The sequence below is a fragment of the Orycteropus afer genome, unplaced genomic scaffold (assembly GCF_000298275.1).
Source record: "Orycteropus afer afer isolate SDZICR_OR568_19922 unplaced genomic scaffold, OryAfe1.0 scaffold00027, whole genome shotgun sequence".
Classification (NCBI taxonomy): Eukaryota; Metazoa; Chordata; class Mammalia; order Tubulidentata; family Orycteropodidae; genus Orycteropus; species Orycteropus afer.
The window spans coordinates 18,646,422-18,668,285 of NW_006921614.1; the positions used below are offsets into that span (position 1 = coordinate 18,646,422).

The 21,864-nt window shown below is 39.9% G+C and overlaps 1 protein-coding gene across 1 annotated transcript in view; it reads right to left on the reverse strand.

The window, feature by feature from the left end:
• DUSP22 (dual specificity phosphatase 22) overlaps positions 1-21,864 on the reverse strand; it is a 120,300-nt gene that overhangs the window by 61,753 nt on the left and 36,683 nt on the right. Inside the window, exon 2 of the mRNA XM_007935394.2 lies at positions 5,626-5,659. Within this exon, the coding sequence (XP_007933585.2) occupies positions 5,626-5,659 (34 nt within the window). The remainder of the gene's footprint in view (positions 1-5,625; positions 5,660-21,864) is intronic.

Below are 21,864 nucleotides of genomic sequence, written 5' to 3' on the forward strand. Positions count from 1 at the left end.
GAAGTAGATTGCCCAACCTTCCTTCCGAGGAGTGGCTGATGGGTTTGAACCACCAGCCTTCTGGTTAGCAGCCAGGCACTATGCTACCAGAGCTCCTGGGGCACACTTAGCCCTCTGATATTCAGAGTTGGGTTCCACACAGCAGCAGGATCACCATCCCATGGGAGCTCATTAGAAATGTAGAGTTTCAGACCCCACCAGCCCCACACATCACAATTTACATTTTAACCAGATCCTGAGGAGATCTGTGCATGAAGCATCAAGTCCTGGGGAGCCTTGAGGGAATGGCTAACGTCCTCTGACAGGGAGCCACTGGTGCTCCCCCTACTGTGGAGTTTTAATGCTATTTCAAAGCCAGAAAATTACTCACTTGCAATAACAGACTCAAGTCAATACTTAAAAAAAAAAAAAAAAATTAGGAAGAATGCAGGTTAGAATTCTCACAGAAAAACAAATCTAGAGGAACACATGGACCTATGAACCACAGTTATCTTATAGATCGAGACTTGGGAAATTTTCACTTTCTTTAACATATTTCTATCTTATTTGGATTTTTTAACTGTTTGTTTTTACTAAAGAGCCCATATTAATTTTATAATCAGGAAAAGCGATGTTAAAAAAAATACTGTTAACAAAATTCAATATAAAGGCATTAAGTCACCAGTAAATCCCTCACTGACAAAAACTGCTAACCATGTTTTTTCCCTCTCTCTACTGCTATCTCTCCTAGTCCCAGCACTCCTTCTCATTCTATCTCCCTTTAATTCCCAGGGCCCCACATATCCTTTGGAAAATAGCAAATGTTTCCTTCACACATGCTAGACCCTAAAATAGAAACACCCACCTAATCCTTTCCCTCTGGTACAGTACATTCCATTCCTGGTAATGGGTGAGTCTGCTGGGAGATGCTGAAAGGGCAGGGTGACTACTGAACGATCTGAAGACATGTACTTCCTTGGGGAGAAGAATTAGCACACTAGTTCTCATAGGGATACAGAAGATAAGCAGAGGTAACCAATCCTAAGGTGCAGTACGTGCCAGAGTGAACATAAGAAGCATATTAGAAGAATTTAACTATAAGTTATATCAACTATAAGTGCTATAGACAAAAAAGACACTTGGCAGGAAAGAACTTCTCTGGCAGTGCCTTTCAATTCCTCCTTGAATCAGAGTCCTCAGTGTGAGACAGGGAGGTCTCTATAAACCCAACTCACTCAGAACTTACTACCCTCAAGTCATACTCTGAGTCATTTCCCAAACAATTTTTATCTCCCAAGGTGAGAATGTGACAGGCAAGAGATTCCATTTTTTAAATTATTACTTTTATTCCTTTTAAGCTTTTTTAAAATTGTGATTTGGTTAAAAGTTACACAGCAAACTGATTTTCCACTCAACAATTCATACGCATTTTTATTTGTGACATTGATTGCAATCCCCATAGTGTAACAGCATTCATCCCACTTCTCCTCTGTGTTTACCCTTTCCATTTGTCCTTCTTTCCTATCCCTTTCTGCCTTCTAAGCTTTATTCTTGGGCAAATGCTGCCTTTTGATCTTGTATGGTTGATCATTCGAAGGGGTACATACTCTCTGGTGTTATTTTTCACCTTATAGACCTGTCTATTGTTTAGCTGAAAGCTGAGACACAGGGGTAATTTTGATTCCGGGCTTAAAGACTGTCTATGGGCCATGTTGATGTTGTTATGTGCCGTCGAGTCAGACTCAACTCACAGTGACCCCTCCTTGGGTTTCCGAGGCAGTATCACTACGGAAGGTGATTGCCCAACCTTCCTTCCAAGGAGTGGCTGGTGGGTTTGAACTGCCAACCTCTGGTTAGCAGTCCAGTGCCTTAGGTACTATGTTACCAGAGCTCCCCTATGGGCCACAGTCTCAGGGTTTTACCAGTTTCTAACAGATCAGTGGACTCTGGTAGCATAATGCCTAAGGCACTGGACTGCTAACCAGAAGGCTGGTGGTTCAAACCCACCAGCCACTCCTCGGAAGGAAGGTGGGGCAATCTACTTCTGTAGTGATACCACCTCGAAAATCCAAGGAGGGGTTGCTATGAGTCGGGTCCGACTCGACGGCACATAAGAACAACAGCAGATCAGTAAGCCTGGGCTTTTTTTTTTTTTTTTTTTACAATTTTGAGTTTGGTTCCACATTTTTATCCCACTCTATCCAGGATCTTTTATTGTGATACCTTTCAGAGCATCAAATGACTTCCCCAAAAGAGTAAAAAGAGAACCTATAGACTAGGGGGGAAAAAAAAAAATTGGCAGTGACATATTAGACAAGGGACTAATCTCTAAAATTCATAGAAAATTTCAACACCTCAACAACAAAGACAAACATTCCAATTAAGAAATGGAGAGAGGCATGAACAGACATTTCACCAAAGAATAAATTCAGGTGGTCAAAATATATATGAAGAAATGCTCATGATCATCAGCCATTGTTGTTGTTGTTGTTATTGGCCATCGAGTCAGACCTGACTCATAGCGACCCCTCTTTGGGTTTCTGAGACATTATCACTATGGAAGTAGGTTGCCCAACCTTCCTTCCGAGGAGTGGCTGGTGGGTTTGAACCGCCAGCCTTCTGGTTAGCAGTTAAGTGCTTTAGGCACTACGCTACCATCAGCTATTAGAGAGCTGCAAATCAAAACAACTATGAGATATCTTATCAATCTAACATTAATAGCAAAGTTCAGAAAAAGAGTTATACATCAGTTGCTAACGGGTTTCACCTTCAATCTGACTTCCACCTTGGCTGGGGCTAAAACGGGGGTGGAGGCATATGCCCCCTTCATTACCACTAACCAAGTGAAGGTAAGGGAAGCCAGGCCACCTGGGTCAAGCGCTGCCTCTGACACTTAGGAGAGTAGACCCAGGGCAAGTTTTCCTATGCTTCATTTTCTCATTCATTAAAGGGGCAAAACAGTAAGAATACTCACTTGAAAGGGTTGCTGTAAGTATCAAATACTATGAATCACTTAGAACAGTGCTTTCAGTAAGACTCTGCTATTGCCTTCACCATGACTATCACTGTCATTACTACTGCCCACTCAAATCCAAGGCTGGTCCTGGGCCTCAGCTTGTTTACCTATGAATATTTCTAAATCCATACTTCCTTCCACACGATTTTCACCATTTACAACCAGAACTCCTGGTCTAAGCTAACTTCAGTTCACCAGGCTCACCATGTCTCAGTAACTGGCAAGCTTACCTGCTTACCTGCTTACCTTGCAGACACAAATGAACCACATGGAGACCCCAGCCACACTCAAAATACTTACACTTGTTTCCTACTTTCCTAGATTTTGTTGACATCTTTAAACAATAAGGGCTTATCTATCAGCAGATAGTCAAGGTGGATGGTGTGTGCCAAGCTTGGAGAAAGCAGCTGACCAACGCCTGTGCCTCTCTTCTACCCCTATTTTCTGCACCTTTGGTGCCAGCCAGCAGATGCTCTCTGGAAAAAGACTATTCCCCAGAGGCTGGGCGATCACTATTTCTTTACACAACTCTATATTGGTTGTGCTAAAGTAAGCATGTAGTTATCATGAAATTAATAAAAAGATAAAAGAATGACTAAATATGACACCATGCTCAATCCCAGACAACACTAGATTTACTCTCAGGTGGAAGTCATAGTCCTTTCTAAAAGCTGCCCAATTTCACATAGGGGTCTCACATTTGCTAAGTAACCTTTACCAGCAGACACAAGCCCACCAGACATGGTTTGAGGGCTAAGCAGTTATGGTATTGACAGACAACCTAAGTCACATGTGGTTCCCTCTTGGTAAGAGGCCAACATCTGCTGTACTATACCACGTATGAAGCACAGAACTGTCCCAACAAAGTATTTCCCCACCCTGGAATGCAATCCCCATGACAGCCTGTGAGACTGTGTGAAGACTCTACTTTATATGCAAGGCTATTGTGTGTTGAAGACTCTGTAACTAGCAAGGGACATAACTGAGATCCAGAGCAGGGCTGGTAGGCCACGGGGCCAGGGTCCCTCCACTCTGCAGAGCATCTCTGCCTCATGCCTGCCCGCTGAGCTCTGCCTACCTGAGGCAAGGTGTGGCCTACATCCGGCTCTCAGAGCACCCAGACAAGCTACATTTCCATCCCTCCTTGAATCCTGCTGACCCACTGCACTGTCACTCTTGTCTTCAACAACCCTCACACTGGTGAGTGTTTTGTATGTGCTCCATGAACTGAACAGTAGTAAACAAATGCCAAATGCCAGAGGAATGGAAGGCCACAACAAAAGGTCACCTCTGCACACTGAGGGCATGTGGGCTGTGGTGGACCATAGCTAACAGTGGAACCCCAAACTGATGGTCCAGGAGGTTTGAGAAGCTTCTGTGTGGGTAAATATTCAGAAGACAGACATAGATTTTCTTGAGTTTTAAGTATTTCCTTAAAGCTGGGCATAATGTCCTTTTAAGAGAAGGTAGCATTCTAGGAGTAAAACCAAACCTCTCATGCACTGTTGACAGAAGTATTGAATTTGGCTGATATCTATTAAAATTTTAAATTTGTTAAAACTTTCATCTAGCAATTTTACTTCTAATGATGTATGCTAAACTTTGTTCCCCAATATGAAAGTTGTTAATAACAACTCATTAAATAACCCCATAATAATATGCTAGTCATGACTCCCACACCACCAGGCCTACCTACCATGGAGCGATGCTGCTCTCTCAGAATTGCACGGCTTACTAATTTGGTAACTCAATACTATCTTTAGCACGTTCTAGTAGCAATCAGCAGCTGCCAGCTCCCTGTGCTCAGCTCCTTCAATAGTCAATCAGGGCCCTAGGAGTCCACTGGGGAGAAGAGGAAACAAATATCATGCAGATAAATTTTTATAATCAATTTGAACTTCAACTAAAAAACTTAAGTAACAGCCAGAAGACAGAACACGCTGCTGCAGGTTCTGACTTGCTCGGGAAAGGAGTGTCTCAGATGCACAACAGGCTTGGCTTTCTCCACCTGAACACGGGTGGGGACTTGTTTTTGCAAGTTTCCTAGGTCCATTCCACCCCATTAAGTACACTCCATCTCCAAGCTGAGGAACTAGTGTTTTCAGTTATACAAGATCAAAACAGCACATATCGTAGCACAGGCATGAGGCCACCCTCCTCCCAGGGGTTTGTGTACTGCAACGGAGGTGTTACAGTCAACAGCTGACAGCAAATCAATAAATTCTGAACATGCTGCAGGGAAATGTGTACAAAGAGTTGTCAGCATGAAGTGAGTATCATCTGCCAGAGGTGAAATGTCCACTTATTTGGTCTGAGTGATTAAAGACAAAGGTTTCTGAGAATCTAGTAGCAATAACTAGAAAACAAGAGTAACAAAAGATGATGAGCAACTCCATGCTGCCAAATGTGCCCTTGGCCCTCATTGTCTGCACAGGTGTGTAGGGTGGGTCGGGGCAAGGTCTGGTCTGCAGAGTGGGAAGAGCCCTTCCCAACCCACACTGCCACCAAACCTCAGCCCAGGAGCTGGGGGTGGGGAGAGGCTTAGCTTGCATCCAGACATGCACCTGAGTCTACACCAAACTGCCAGTCGTGCAGAGGTCTAAATGTGACCCTTTAAAACGTGGACTCACCTTTGAAGTTGCCGATGTACAGGCCGGGCAGGATCTAGGAGAAGGAGAGGCATGAGACATGAATGTTTGCAGAGCCTAAAGGCCAGGATGCCCCAAGTTTGTCTGCCTGCCTCACCCACCTCCCCACTGTATCCCTGTCTCTAGCACCGATGCTCACACAAACACTCTGTTGGGGATGCACACTGGTGTCATGCTCATTAAGCTCAGGGGGTTCAGCTCAGCCACAGCACACCCTCCCAAACATATCTGCTCCAGGAGGAGTTGCACATTGCTCTGCTGCTCCCACCAAGAAAGTAGACCATGCTATGGAGTGGCATGTTCCCTGCAGTGGACCTTTTCAAGCATCTCTTGGACGACAAGCTGCCTTGGTAAAAATTGATAGCACAAGTGCATGTTACTTCAGAAAGACTCCTTGGTGGCAAATTTCAGACCCACATTTGAAAGGAAGGATCAAGCTGACCACTGCAGGATTCTCGGAAGGAGCTCTGATGGCATAGTGGGTAAGGCATTTGGCTGATAACCAGAAGATTGGTTGTTCAAACCCACCAGCTGCCCTGTGGGAGGAAGATGAGCCAGTCTACTTCCATAAAGCTTTACAGCTTTGGAAATTCAAAGGGGCTCGTTATGAGCTGGAATCGATCAACAGCAGTGGGTTTTTATGGGACCCCTTGAGAGTGAAAGGGGAGCTATTCATAATTACTCAGACCACAGGCAGGTGTAGGATGACCAGTTATCCAGTGTATAACCACTCTGGCTGGCCCAGACCCCATGGGAACAAAAATACTCCAAGAGAGTACTAGGGTGCATCAGGGCAGCCCACACCAGCTCTGTGACTAGGAACATGAGAGATAATATCTAGAAGATAAACAGCATCTGATGCCAAAATACTTGAGTCTTTCTTCTAGAAGAGTGGTGTAGTACTTTGTAATTTCTGCTTTAAATCATGAGAACAAGGCACCATTCATCGTGGAGAGAGCTCAACCCGGTGCTCCTCAGCAGCTCTTGGCTGCATTCAGCTTTCTCTCATGTGATCTCCAGTTCCCAGGATCTCTCAAGCTTCATGAGAATGCTGTACTTGACGATAAAGGCACAATCATCATATGGCTGTTGTGGCTAATAGAGATCACAACAAATCCATTATATCAGTGGCCTGTACAATGAGCTGTAACACAGACATGGGTGTCTGCCCAAGTGATACAACGTGCATTGCACAGCAGCATGGCAGATCAGCACTGACTGAGCACTAGTGAATTCCTGGAAGATGGTGGCATGAGCAGTTCTACAATTCTGCCCACCTCCCCATCCCAAAAGTTAGCAATCAGTAGAATGGGTTGTAATATCTCTGAAAAGCAACTGGAGAGTTTTAAAATCACGAGGAACACCAAATGAAAAAAAGGTGATTTTAAAATACAGTAAGTCCCCAGGTTACAGATGTCTGACTTACAGACAACTTGTACTTGTCCTTTAATGTTATGTAAATTTGCCCTCACTTTGAAATAACTGAATCAACCTCTTCACAAAACAAATTCTTCATCACAATCACCTTCACTTAGTGCATGTGCAACTTTAAAGTCATTGAAAAGCCTTCGACCCTTTTCTTGCACTAAAACCAAAAAACCAAACCCACTGCCATTGAGTTGATTCTGACTCATAGTGACCCTATAGGACAGAGAAGAACTGCTCCATGAGGTTTCCAACTCTAAATCTTCACAGAAGCAGACTATATTATCTTTCTCCTACAGGGCAGTTGGTGGGTTCAAATGACAACCTTCTGATTAACAGCTCAGTGCTCTAACCACTGCTTAAAATAAGGCTAAATAAGAACTGTATGCACCTGTTTCTACTTACTTACAAATTCAACTTGATGACACACTTAAAAACAGATCTGGTTCATAACCCAGGTTCTGCCTGTGCAGGTAATCCCTGACTTACAACAGGGTTCCATTTCAATGACTGTCATAAGTCAGTTCTCATGTAAGTCGAACACCTCATTTCTTTTTTTTTAGTTTCATCATTATTATTGCCTTTTATAGGAGCTCTGGTAGTGTAGTGCCTAACGCACTTGACTGCTAACCAGAAAGCTGGCGGTTCAAACTCACCAGCCACTCCTCGGAAGGAAATGGGGCAATTTACTTCCATAGTGATACTGCCTCAGAAACCCAGGAGGGGTCGCTATGAGTCGGGTCCGACTCGACGGCACATAACAACAACAACACTGCCTTTTATTAACTGTATCTTTATATAAATCTAATCTTTGTCTTTGGGAGTTGGAAACATTACATATAAACTTAGATATATTTTAATACATGCATACGTAAAAAATACACAAATCAATTGTCATTTGGGTCCATGTTTTCAAGCAACTGAAGCCCCTGACTTAGTTTAGAAAACTAGATCTACATAAGCAGTGTTTTAAATAGTAAATCATAAAATTGAACATCTGTAAAATACCATCAGAATTTTGTCACTATGAATAACTCCCCTTGTGGAAGGTTCTGTTGTTGTTGTTGTTATGTGCTGTTGAGTCGGACCTGACTCATAGCGACCCCTCCTTGGGTTTCCGAGGCAGTATCCCCACGGAAGTAGATTACGCAGCCTTCCTTCCAAGGAGATGGAAGGTTCTAGATCATCTGAATTATCCCTGGGAATGGGTGTCCTGGTTTTCTAGTGTTCTGGTCTAAGGCATTTGACTGCTAACCAGAAGGCTGGCAGTTCCAACCCACCAGCCATTCCTCAGAAGGAAGACTGGACAATCTACTTTCATAGTGATACTGCTTCAGAAACCCAAGGAGGGGTCGCTATGAGTCGGATCCAACTCAACAGCAGTGAGGTTTTTTTTTTTTAATAATAGACATTCCACAAATGGATGGCTTTAACAAACAGGGATTTATTCTTTCACAGTTCTGGAGGACAGAAGTCTGAGTTCAAAGTGTTAGCTGTAGGGGCTAGGTGAAGGCCCATCAAATGTGGGCTTTAATTTTGTCTCCTGTTCAAGGTTCTCTAGAGCTGGAGGATTTTTCTGACTCATGCAGCTGCTGGTTGCTAAGGCTGACAAACCCAAGATTGACAGGAAAATGGCACAAATCCAAGATCAGTAGGCAAGATGGCAGGCCACTGAGATGAAGACTCTACCAAATGCAGGATCCAGATGTGTCAAAAGACATTTCTCAAAGCTTCTTCTGATATACTGGAAGTAGGCCACATCCTAAAGCCAACTACTTACCTGCTTACAGCAGATTCCACCATGGAGTTGATTACCAATCTCATCATGGGAAATAAATACATCCAGCTGCCCAGCCACTCAAAACCACAGCTTAGCCAAGTTGACAAGCAACTGTAACTGTCACAATAAGGATGACATTTCTAGTCAGAAAACTAGTAAGCATTGTCTGTATAGTTCTTTTTTTAATTCATGGATTTTCTAGTAACATCTCACTGCTTTCTGAATTTGCCTATTGACTTTAACAAAGCAATTAGAATTTGGGTTCATGTTTTCAAGCAACTGAAGCCCCTAACATAGTTTAGAAAACTAAATCTACGTAAACAATGTTTTAAACATTAAATCATAAAACTGAACATCTATGAAATAACATCAGCAAATTATATACTGCAACACTGTATGCAGTACATATTACTAACAATAAAATATACAACAATGCCCCCCAAAAATGGATGGTCATAATTGAAGTTTGTTGTAACCTGAATACATCTTAAGTCGGGGACTACCTGAACAGGAAAACCTTATTTTATATCATTAGTGTCCTTCTCCCTCACCCTCTCCACTTCCATGGCAGCAGCTGTGGCAGTAACAGCGGCAGCTACATTGGTGGCAGACCTTAGACCACGCTCTCAGAGAAAGAGCAGTTCTTTGGCTCTTTTTTCCTTTGCAGAACAGATTGCTTTTAGTTGTTTGTGTGTGTTCTGAAGTGTCTGGGGGCTACCTGAAAGACTGAAGAGGGTTTTCTCCTGGTTTAGCCAACTTCTAAGCTCTCAGAGTTGGTCAGAGGAGGGGGAAGCAATAAGCAATACCTGCAGGAGATAGACACTCTTAATCACCTGGAATCAATTAGCATAATTTAAACACACAATAGGCTGCCAAAGGCTGAAGGAGAATCACTGGTAGGAGAGTTTCCAGTAGAACTTAAGCCTTTCAAAAGCACCTAGTGAATAGGAAACTGAGAAGGTTATATGCATGCACAGGGCAAAACTCAGGTGTATCAAACACTTAAGGACAGCCTATGAGTCAGGTCTGACTCGATGGCACATAACAACAACAACAACAACATGCTTACCTCAGGCTGAGTGCTAAGCACAGACCCAAGTTGCAAAGAGTAGGAGAGATGGCATGTTTGTGTTTTGTTTGTTTCTTATCCTTCTTCATTTCTCTCCCTCTCCTTCCCCCCCACCTTCTTCCTTTTTATTGGAATACAAAGAAATCTCTTTTGAAACACAAGCTGGGCACAGAGTAGGGAATAATGGCCATAGTGTCCACGCATATCCGAAATGCTCCAAAAACAGAGGAGGTATCCAAGCAGACAAACTATTAGAGAAATTGTTGTTGTTGTTATTTGCCATCGAGTCGGACCCAATTCATAGTGACCCCTCCTTGGGTTTCCGAGGCAGTATCACTACAGAAGTAGATTGCTCCATCTTCCTTCCAAGGAGTGGCTGGTGGGTTTGAACCGCCAAACTTCCGGTTAGCAGTCAAGTGCCTTAGGCACTACGCCACCAGAGCTCCTATTAGAGCAATTAGCAATAAATAAAAAAAAAGTTCAAGTCCCAGTTGCAACAAAAAGAATCACAAGACATACAAAGGGACAAGAAAGAATGGTTCATTCAATTAAACAAAATAAATGGACAGAAACTATCACTATGGACAGAAAGAACACATTGAAAAAACACTGTCAAATATGCACAAAGAATTATAGGAAAACACAGACAAAGAACTAAGAGAAATCAGGAAAACAATACATGGGGGAAAATATGACTAAAAATAAAGAGATAAACGCTATAAAAAAAAGAATCAAACAAATATGGGAGCTTAAAAGTAGAGTAAATGAAATAGAAAATTTCTGGAGAAGTTCAACAGCAGATTCGAGAGGTCAGAGGAAAGAATCAGTGAACTAAAGGATAAGACATTCAAAATTACAGAGCTTGGAGAGCAAAAAGGATCAAGAAAGTTGAGTAAAGCCCAATGGCATTATAGGACATCACTAAGCAAACTAACATACATAATGGGAATCACAGAATAAGAGCAAAGAAATTTGAAGAAATAAAGGCAGACATTTTTCCAAATTAGATGAATGACTGAATTTAAAAACCCGATTAAATTCAACAAATCTTAGTTGGATAACTCCAGAAAGATAGATATACACCAGAACACCTGTCCTAGTCTGGGTTTTTTATAGGAGCAAACCTAGTGACTTAGAGAGATTTACATGAAGGAAATGGTTCACACAATTGTGAAACTGGCAAGTCCCAAATCTCTAGTAGCAGGCTAAAGGCTTCTACTGGTTCACAAAGCATGACAACCATTCTCTCACTTGACAACTGTTGGAGGCTGGACTGATACAAATTCCCACAAAAGGTTTCCTACAGTGGAGCCAGAAGGCAGGTCATCTAAGTGGAGATTGCTCCCTCAACCACCATAGGGCCACAGAGGCAACAACAAACTAATCTCTCAAAGGTCCCTCTAGGGAATGCCAGTCCCTCCTGAAATGGTAGAAACTCTACCTGTGCTTCCTCATAATGCCAGCTCAGCTATAAGCAGCCTCCACAGAGCAGAAAAGGAATCCTTGGGCAAAACTACAGGGCAACACCCAGCGACAAAGAGGTCTCTCTGGGTGTGGATTTTCTGATTGAAAACATGGTTGCAAGAAACAAGAAAAGTGAAGGGAGTAATAACCAGAGAGACAGGACTGCATCTCTTGGTGGAGAGATTGATTAGCATATGATATCTTGCTTGAGTGGCAACAACTGTTGGTGGAAAGATTTACCAGTGTGCTCTCTGTGTGTTTGAGAGACATTGAAAGTTCAAAACCTAGATTTGGAACCTCTAAACCCTAATTAAACACAGGAGGAAAAAAGGAGCTATCACAGACAGTAAGGGAAATGGTAAGCAAAGGGTGAAGACTCTGCCAGCCTAACAGTTTTTCACAAAAAGTAGTGTGGGCAATAACATCAAATACTGAAGAGAACTGAGAAACTTAACACCCTCTTAAATTCCAATGCCCCAACAAAAATTCACAACACACACAAGAAAAGAGAAACAATAGTCCATCCAAATGAACACAATGAATAAAGTGAAAGTCCATCTATAGCAAACCAAATAACAACAAGAAAGGAAGAATACAGCAACATGAAAAACGGTTAAAGACTTAATGGATGAAAAAAAAAAAAAGAGCCAGAAAAAAAAAAAAAAAAAAAAACCCAAAAGGAAAACAATGCAAGAACAAAGTGAGGATCTAAAAAACAAAACAAAAAAGACATCAAACACATGCAACTGAAAAGGATAAACAGAGAAACACAACAGAAGAACTTACCAGAGATTTAATCAAGAAGAAAAAAGTCAGCAAATTACAGATTAGTCAAAAATAGTCAAATACTGAAGAATTCTCTAGGCAAATTGTTGAATGTTGCAGGAAGCATCAAAAGAAGATGGAAGGAGTACACAGAATCACAATACCAAAATGAATTGGTCGACCTTCAACATTTCAGGAAGCAGCACATGATCAAGAACAGATAGTACTGAAGGAAGAAGTCCAAGCTGCACTGACAACACTGGAGAAATACAAGGCTCCAGGAATTGATGAGATACCCACTGAAAAGTTTCAACAAATGGATGTAGTACTGGAGGTGCTCATTCATTTATGCAAGGGATTTAGAAGTGGCCAACCAACTTGAAAAGAACTACATTTATGCCCATTCCAATGAAAAGTGATCCAAGAGAATGCAGAAATTAACTGAATAATATCATTAATATCACAAAAAAAAACAAAACAAACACACTGCCATCGAGTTGGATCCAACTCATAGTGACCCCTCCTTGGGTTTCCAAGGCGGTATGACTACGGAAGTAGATTACCCAACCTTCCTTCTGAGGAGTGGCTGGTGGGTTTGAACTGCCAGCCTTCTGGTTAGCAGTTAAATGCCTTAGGCACTATGCCACCAGAGCTCCTATTAATATCACAAGCAAGTGAAATTTTGCTGAAAATAATTTAAAAAACACTTGCAGCAGTATATTGACAGAAACCTGCCAGAAATTCAAGCCAGATTCAGAAAGGGGCATGAAATGAGGTATATCAGTGCTGATAATAAGATGGATCTTAGCTGAAAGCAAAGAATACCAGAAAGATATTTACCTGTATTTTACTGACTATGCAAAGGCTTTCAACTGTGTGGATTATAACAAATTATGGATAACATTGTGAAGAAAAGGAATTCCAGAACTCTTAAATGTACTCATACAGAACCTGTACATAGACCAAGAGGCAGTTAATTGAACAGAAGAAGAGGATGCTGCATGGTTTAAAATTAGGAAAGGTGTTTGTCAGGGCTGTATCCTTTTAACACATTTAGTCAATGTGTATGTTGAGAAAATAATCTAAGAAACTGAACTATATGAAGAATATCGCAGCATCAGGATTGGAAGAAGACTCATTAACAACCTACAATATACAGATGACACAACCTTGCTTGCTGAAAATGAAGGAGACTTGAAGCACTTACTGATGGAAGATCAAAGACTACAACCTTCAGTATGGATTGCACCTCAACATTAAAAAAAAAAAAAAAAAATTCTCACAACTGGGCCAATAAGCAACAACACAAAAAATGGAGAAAACACTGAAGTTGTCAGGGATTTCATTTCACTTGGATCCACAATCAATGCCCATGGAAGCAATAGTCAGGAGATCAAATGATATACTGCACAGAGCAAATCTGTTGCAAAAGACCTTTTTAAACTGTTAAGGAACAAAGAAGTCCCTTTGAAAACTAAGGTGCTCCTGAGTCAAGCCATGGTATTTTCAATCACCTCATATGCATGTGAAATCTGAACAATGAATAAGAAAGATCGGAGAAAAGCTGATTCATTTGAATTGTGGCACTGGCAAAGAATATTCATAATACCACGGACTGCCAGAAGAATGAACAAAACTGTCCTGGAAGAGGCACAACTGGAATACTCCTGAGAGGTGAGAATGGCCAGACTTTGTCTCACACATTTTGGTTATGTTGTCAGAGGGACCAGTCCCTGGAGAAGGATATCATGCTTTGTAAAGTAGAGGGTCAGTGAAAAAGGGAAGACACTCAATGAGATGGACTGACAGTGGCTGCAACGATGGCCTCAAGCACAGCAATGAGTGTGAGGATGAAGAAGGACTGGGCAGTGTTTCATTCTGTTGCACAAAGGCTCACTGTAAGTCAGAACTGACTCAACAGCAGCAGACAATAACAACAACAAAAATAGTCAAAATTACAGAGGATGAAGAGCAACAACAAGGAGCTCAAGAAGGCTGAGCACAGTTTAATGTAATTATGGGACAAGAGACCTAATATATTCAACATGAAAATTCAAGAAGGACATGAGGGAAACGGACAAAAAGAACACTTGAAGAAACTTTCCCAAACTCACAAAAGACATGAATCTACAAATCCAAGAAGTTCAAAGAACACTATGCAGGATAAACTCAAAGAGATAGATCTACACCGAGACACATCATAGTTAGGCTCTCAAAAAGTAAGGATAAAGAAAATGCTGAAAGCAGTGAAAGAGAAGCAAATAATCTGATGCAAAGAACCCTCAATAAGATTAAGTACTCATTTCTCCTCAGAAACATTGGGAGGCCAGAGGCAATGGAGTAATCTATTTAAAGTGCTGAAGGAAAAGAATAAACTGTCAACCAAAAATACTGTATCTAGCAAAACTGTCATTCAAGAATGAGAGTGAAATTAAAACATCCCCAAACAGCTTAGAGGATTCATATTCACTAGACTGACCCTACAAAAAGGACTGATGGGAGTTCTGTAGATGGAAGAAAAAAAACACTAGAAAGGAATCCAAAACCAAAAACAAAAAGAAAGATCTCTTAACAAAGGAAATTGAATACATAAGAATAAGGGCTATAAATAAGGTATTCATGCTTGATAATTCTGTTTTATCTTCATGTTTTTTAGAAAAAATATATAAAAGGCAAGGATAAAATTGTGGTAGATGCCACATAAACTATAAAGATGTAATTAGTGATATAAATAACAAAAGAGGGATGGGAATGACATAGACACAGAATTGCTTGTATGTTACTGAAATTAAGTTGGTGACAACTTATCCTGTTGTTGTTGTTGTCATGTGCCGTCGAGTCGGACCCGACTCATAGCAACCCCTCCTTGGGTTTCCAAGGCAGTTATCACTACGGAAGTAGATTGTCCCATCTTCCTTCTGAGGAGTGGCTGGTAGGTTTGAACCGCCAGCCTTCTGGTTAGCAGTCAAGTGCCTTTAGGCACTACACTACCAGAGCTCCTAGGATGTTATATATACAAACATTTAAATGTAATATTCACAGTAACCACTAAGAAAATATACACAAAAATATACATAAAAGACATGCACAAAAGGAAAGGAGAAGGGTAGCAAAATGACTCACTACAATAAACAAACAAAACACAAAAGCAAGCAGTACTTAAGAACAGAGACAAAGAAGGTTTAAGACATACAAAAAAACAACAAAATGGCAGAAATAACTCACTTCTTATTGGTTAATACAATAAAGGTAAACGAACTAAATACTTCAGCGAAAAGGGAATAGTGAGAGAATGGATTTTTTTTTAAAAGTATAATCCAATTATATGCTATTTGAAAGAGACATACATATCGTAGACTCAAGGACACAAACAGGTTGAAAGTGAAAGGACAGAAAAAAATATTCTATGAAAATAATAACTGAAAGAGAGCTGAGTTGGAATCTTAATATCAAAGAAGTCTTCAAGACAAAATTCATTAAAAGAGAGAAAAATGGGTATTATACACTGATAAAAGAGTCAACGAATCAATTTAATAATCCTAAGTATATATGCACACAACATTGGAGCACCTAAATATATACAATCAACACAGACAGAATTGAAGGAAGAAACAGAAGTACAAAAATAGTTGGAGACTTCATTCAATACAGCACTTCCAATATTGGAGAGATCACAGAAATAAGATATACAAGGAGGCAGAGATCTGTATGATGCTATAAACCAACTACCAACTAGACTTAATAGAATATTAGAACACTCCACCCAACAACAACTCAACATACATTTTACTCCAGTGCACACGGATCATTCTTCAGAATAGACCAGTTAGGTTACAAAGCAAGTCTTGATAAACTTTAAAAGAATGAAATCATACAAAGTATCTTCTCTGACCGCAACAGAATAAAACTAGAAATCAGTAACATGAAAAAAAAAAAATAGGAAAAGATATAATATACAGAAATTAAATAGCACACCATTAAAGAACAAATCAAAAGACAAATAACAAATGTCTTAGAGTCAAATGAACATGACAGCACAACAAACCAAAACTTATGGGATACAGTGAAAAAAAATAGTCCCCGACTTATAACACACTTGAGTTACAATGAACCACACTTAATGCTGTCCTTTTCTTTTTTTAACATCTTATCATTAGTAATATGTAGTACATACAATGATGCAACATATAATTTGCAGATGTTATCACTTTCAGAGGTTCACTTTCAGATGTTCAATTTTATGATTTACTTTTCAAAACACTGCCATATAGACTTAATTTTCTAAACTAAATCAGGGGCTTCAGCTGCTTAAAAACATGGGACCAAAAGCTGATAGCTTTGCTAAAGTCAACAGGCAGATTTGGAAAACAGTGAGATGTTACTGCAAAATATATGGGGGGAAGGGAAGGACCATACAGACAGTGCTTTCTAATTTTCTGACTAGAAATGCCATCTCTAGTCCCCAGGGTAATTCAGAGGATCCAGAATCTCTAGAATAAATGTAGTAATACTAAAATGACAAAATGCCATTATTGTAGTAAATTTTTATGATTTGTGTATTTTTTATATATGTATACATGTATTGACTCGACGGCACATAACAACAACAACAACAACATACATGTATTAAAATATATCTGTACGTTATCAGAATAATAATGAAAACAAAACATGAGGAATTCAACTTACATCAGAACCAACATATGACAGCTATTGAGACAGAACCCCATTGAAAGTCAGGGATTACCTGTACTCAGAGGGAAACAGCAATAAATAAAAAAAAAAGATCAATCTCTAATCAACAGCATAACTCTACAACTTGAAGAAATAGAGAGAAAAGAGAAAACTAAGTTTAAACCTACAAGAAGAAAGGAAAAGATCAGAACATAAATAAATAAAATCAAAATCAGAAAAAATGACAGAGAATCAACAAAACTAGAACTTGGTTCTTTGAAAAACATCAATAATATTGATAAAACAAACTTTTAGCCAGATTAACCAAAAAAAAAAAAAAAAGAAAAGAAAGAAAGAAGAGATGCAAACAACCAAAATAAGGTATGGAAGGAGATATTACAAATGACCCAAAAGAAATAAAGAGCATTATGACAGAATATTGTGATCAACTGTGTGGTAATAAACTGGATAAGCCTGCTGATATGAACAAATTCTTAGAAGGATACAACCTACCCAAACAGATTCAAGAGAAAATAGAAAGTCTCAAGAAACCAGTAACAGGTAAAGATATTGGATCAGTGATCAAAACCCTGCCCTCTCCCTGCCCCCCCAAAAAAGTCCTAGACTGGATGGATTCACTGGGGAATTCTACTACATTGTACAGAAGCACTGACATCAATCTCATTTAAATCTTCCAAAAGAGAGAGAAGGAAGGAATACCACTCACTTCATTCTATGAAGCAAAAATAGCCCTGATACTAAAAGTATACAAAGACACCAAAAGCAAAGGCAAATACAAGCTGACAAGCTGTATACAAATATACATGCAAAAATACACATAGAAAAATCCTTAACAAAATACAAGTGTACAGATATTAAAAGAGTTACACCATGATCAAGGGAGATTTATTACAGGAATGCAGGCACGGTTCAACATTAGAAAATTAATCAACATAATACACTACATCACTAGAACAAAGGAAAAAAAACACATGTGTGATCATCCCTACAGATGGAAAAAAAAGCATAAACTCAAACACCCTTTCTTGATGAAAACACAAAAGGAGATAGAGATAGAAGAAACATTCCTCAATATGAATAAGGGCATATGTGAAAAGCCAACAGTCAGCATTATACTTGAGAGCTTTCTCCTTGAAACTGGGAACAAGGGTGCCTACTTGCACCATTTCTATTCAATATTATATTAGAAGTCATAGCCAGAGCAATAAGATAATAAAAAGAAATAAAAGGTATCCAGATCAACAAAGAAGAATAAAATTATCTCTATTTCTGGAAGATATGATCCTATATATAGAAAATCCCAGAGTCTGTAGAAAGAATAGTTAATGGTAGAAGTTAGCAAAATTTCAGGGAAAAAAGACAATGATCAAAAATCAGTGGGTTTTCATACACCAGCAATGGGAAATCTGAAAGGAAAATTATTTCATTTATAATAGAATCTAAGATAATAAAATATATATGAATATACAATGAAAATTATAAACACTGCTGAAAGAGATTAAAGATGACTTAAATAAATGGAAAATATTCTATGTTCACAAATTGGAAGACTTGTTAAGACAGCAATACTACCCAAAGCAATCTACAGATTCAATGCAATCATGATAAAAATTCCAACAGCCTTCTTTAAAGAAATGGAAAAACATCAGTTTTATAGGAATAACAAGAGGTCCCAAATAGCTAAATCAGTGTTGAAAGAGAAGAACCAAGTAAGAGGACTGTGGTAGTTAAGTTTGTGTGTGAACCTGGATGGCCTGGCTGAGTGGCTGGGCAGCTGAATTTATTCCCCATAGTAAGATTGGTAATTAACTCCATGGTGGAATCTATTGGAGCAGCTGAGTAGCTGCTTTGGGTATGTGGTCTGCTTCCTGTATATAAGAAACAACATTGGGACTGGCCTCTAGCTTACGGCACGCTTGAAAGCTGCATGTAGCCGTGTCATTGTTCAGCAGCCTACAATGCTCTGCTGACCTTGGGACTTTCAATGGACTTGAATCAATGGCCTGCCATGTGGTTTGGTAACATTGGGACTGTGCCTTTTTACTTGTCAACCTTGGGCTTGTCAGTCTCAGCAGCCAGCAGCTGTCTGAGTGAAAAAAAACCTCTAGCTCCAGTGGGCCAGAAGCAGGAGGTAGAGCTGAAGCCCAAGGTTGAGGGGCTTTCACCCAGCCCATAGAGCCTGGCACTTTGAACTTGGACTTAAAAGCCTCCAAACTGTAAGAGAATAAACTCCTGTTTGTTTAGCCATCCCATTTGTGGTATTTTCTGATAGAGCAGAACTCGGTACTCACGCTTTATGATTTTAAAACATATACAATTAGGACAATCAAAATAGTCTGGTACTGGCATAACAACACACACATAGACCAATGGACCAGAATTGAGAGTTCAGAAAAAAAACCCACACATCTCTAGTCAATTGCTTTTTGAAAGGGATTCTAAACACATTCAATGGGAAAGAAGAGACTTTTCAATAAAGGGTGTTGGCAAAATTGGAATTCCCCATGCAGAAAAATAAAATAGGATCTATACCTCAAACCACACACACAAAAAAATTCAAAATGTTTCTAGGATCTAAATGTGCAAACTAAATCCATAATATTCTTAGAAGAAAAAGCAAGAGTCACACTGTTGGGCCTAGCTTTAACAATGAATTATCTAATATAATAACAAAAGAACAAAGAGCAAAAAACAAAATAAAAAGACGGAACCTTATAAAAATGAAAAACTTTTCTTCATCAAAAGAACTTACCCAACCTACCAACTGTGAGAATATCTTCAGAAACTAAAAATCTAGTAAGAATAAAATAATCAAATATATGTATGTTGTTGTTGTTATGTGCCGTCGAGTCAGACCCAACTCATAGCGACCCCTCCTTGGGTTTCCGAGGCAGTACCACTGCGGAAGTAGATTGCCCCATCTTCCTTCCAAGGAATGGCTGGTGGATTTTAACCGCCAGCCTTCTGGTTAGCGGTCAAGTGCCTCAGCCACTATGCTACCAGAGCTCCTGTACATACTTACACACATATATATATAAAACTTCAACAGGGTGAATTATTAAGTATGCAGGGGGAAGTGTGCCCAAGACCATGTATAGGGTTTGCAGACAATGTTTCTACAAGCGTACTGCTATATTCTGTAAGAATTCCCAGGTGTATAGTAGAGCTGACAAGGGGCAAGGAAGGTTGTAGTCACTTCTTGACCACAGCCAGCTACCCAAAGGGAGTGAGTAGTTGGACCTGTGGGCTCGGGATCATAGTCACAGGGGACATCAACTGGCATAACATACTACATAAAACATTGTTCCACCTCCTACTTTGGTGAGTAGTGACTGGGATCTTAAAAGCTTGCAAACAGCCGTCTAGATGCAACGATGGGTCTCTCCTTGTCCACAGCAAAGAAGAATGAAGAAGTCCAAAGATTCACGGAAGCAATTAATCCAAGTGATTGGTACACCATGTGATCCTCAGCCTACATGACTACAACACCAGAAGAACCAGACAGTGCCTGGCTACCACTGTCAACAACTCAGAAGGGAATATATGTAGGAGATCCTGCACAGAGTGGGAGAGCAATGTGGAACAAAACTCAAAATCATCTGGGAGGAAAAAAAAAGGGGGCTGGGTTTGCTGGTCTGATAGAGCCTAATGAAACCACTGAGACTAGGGCCCCTAGCTGCCCTTCAGGTTTGGAATTAAACCCACTCCTGTGGCTTCTAGACAAACAAAAGATAGGCATATGAGGTGAACATTTACACTAGGTAGATACATTCCTTGGAGTGAACAATCATTGGAAAATAGAAGGGTTGTGTATGCACAGGGACATAGCTCAGGGGGCATAAGTGCACGGAGGGAAAGACATAGGGAAGAGATAACTATGGAGAAGAAGTGGGAGGGGATCTGTAGCACTGTGGTAAATTGTAGTCAATGTCATGAGACAAAGTGTATGTGAACTGCTGTATGGAAAGTGAATTTGCTTTGTAAACTTTCAACCAAATAACAATTAAAAACAAAACAAAAAAAACATTAACAACCAGAAAGCTGGCAGTTCGAACCCATCAGCCACTCCTTGGAAGGAAGGGTAGGCAGTCTACTTCTGTAGTGATACTGCTTCGGAAACCCAAGGAAGGGATGCCGTGAGTTGCGTCTGACTCAACAGCACATAACAACAACAACAAAAAGACAAATAACCCAATCAAAAATGGGCAAAGGATTTGAACAGACATTTCACAAAGAGGACATTCAAATGGCCACCAACACATGAAAAATTGTTCAACATCATTAGCCAACAGAGATGCAAATCAAAACCACAATAATATATCATTTTGCTCCCACTAGGACAGATATTACAAACGTCAGTGACAATGTGGGAAACTGGAACCTTTTTCCATTGTTGGTGGGAATGCAAAATAGTACAGCCACTGTGGTAAACAGTATGGCAGTTCATAAGAAAACAAAACAAAACAAAACCCTACAAACAGAATTACCATAAAGAAAAAAAGGTACATACGCCAAAGACTAAAAAGCAGAGACTCAAACAGAGAATTGTACAACAGCAATCACTGAAGCACTATTCACAATAGCTAAAGGGTGGAAACAACCTAAATGCCCATCAAAGATGAAAAGATAAGGAATGTGGGGTACATACGTTCACCCAAATCATAATAAAAAGTTAAAAAGAAAAAAAGAACATGTCTTACATACATACAAGAGAACACTCAGAGAGTAGAAGAAATGATATTTTTATACATAATAAAATATGGATGGAGCTTGAAGATATTGTACTGACTGAACTAAGTTAATCACAAAAAAACACATATTACATGATTTTCACTCATATAAAAAGACAGTAACAGGCAAAAGTATAGTGGCCACACGGGAAAAACAAAAAGTTACCTACAAAGGACAGCCAGTAAGAATAAGCTCTAATTTCTCAGCAGAAACCATGCAAGGGAGAAGGCAATGGGATGGTATATATGAAACCCTGAAAGAGAAAAATTTTCAACCAAGAATTATATACCTG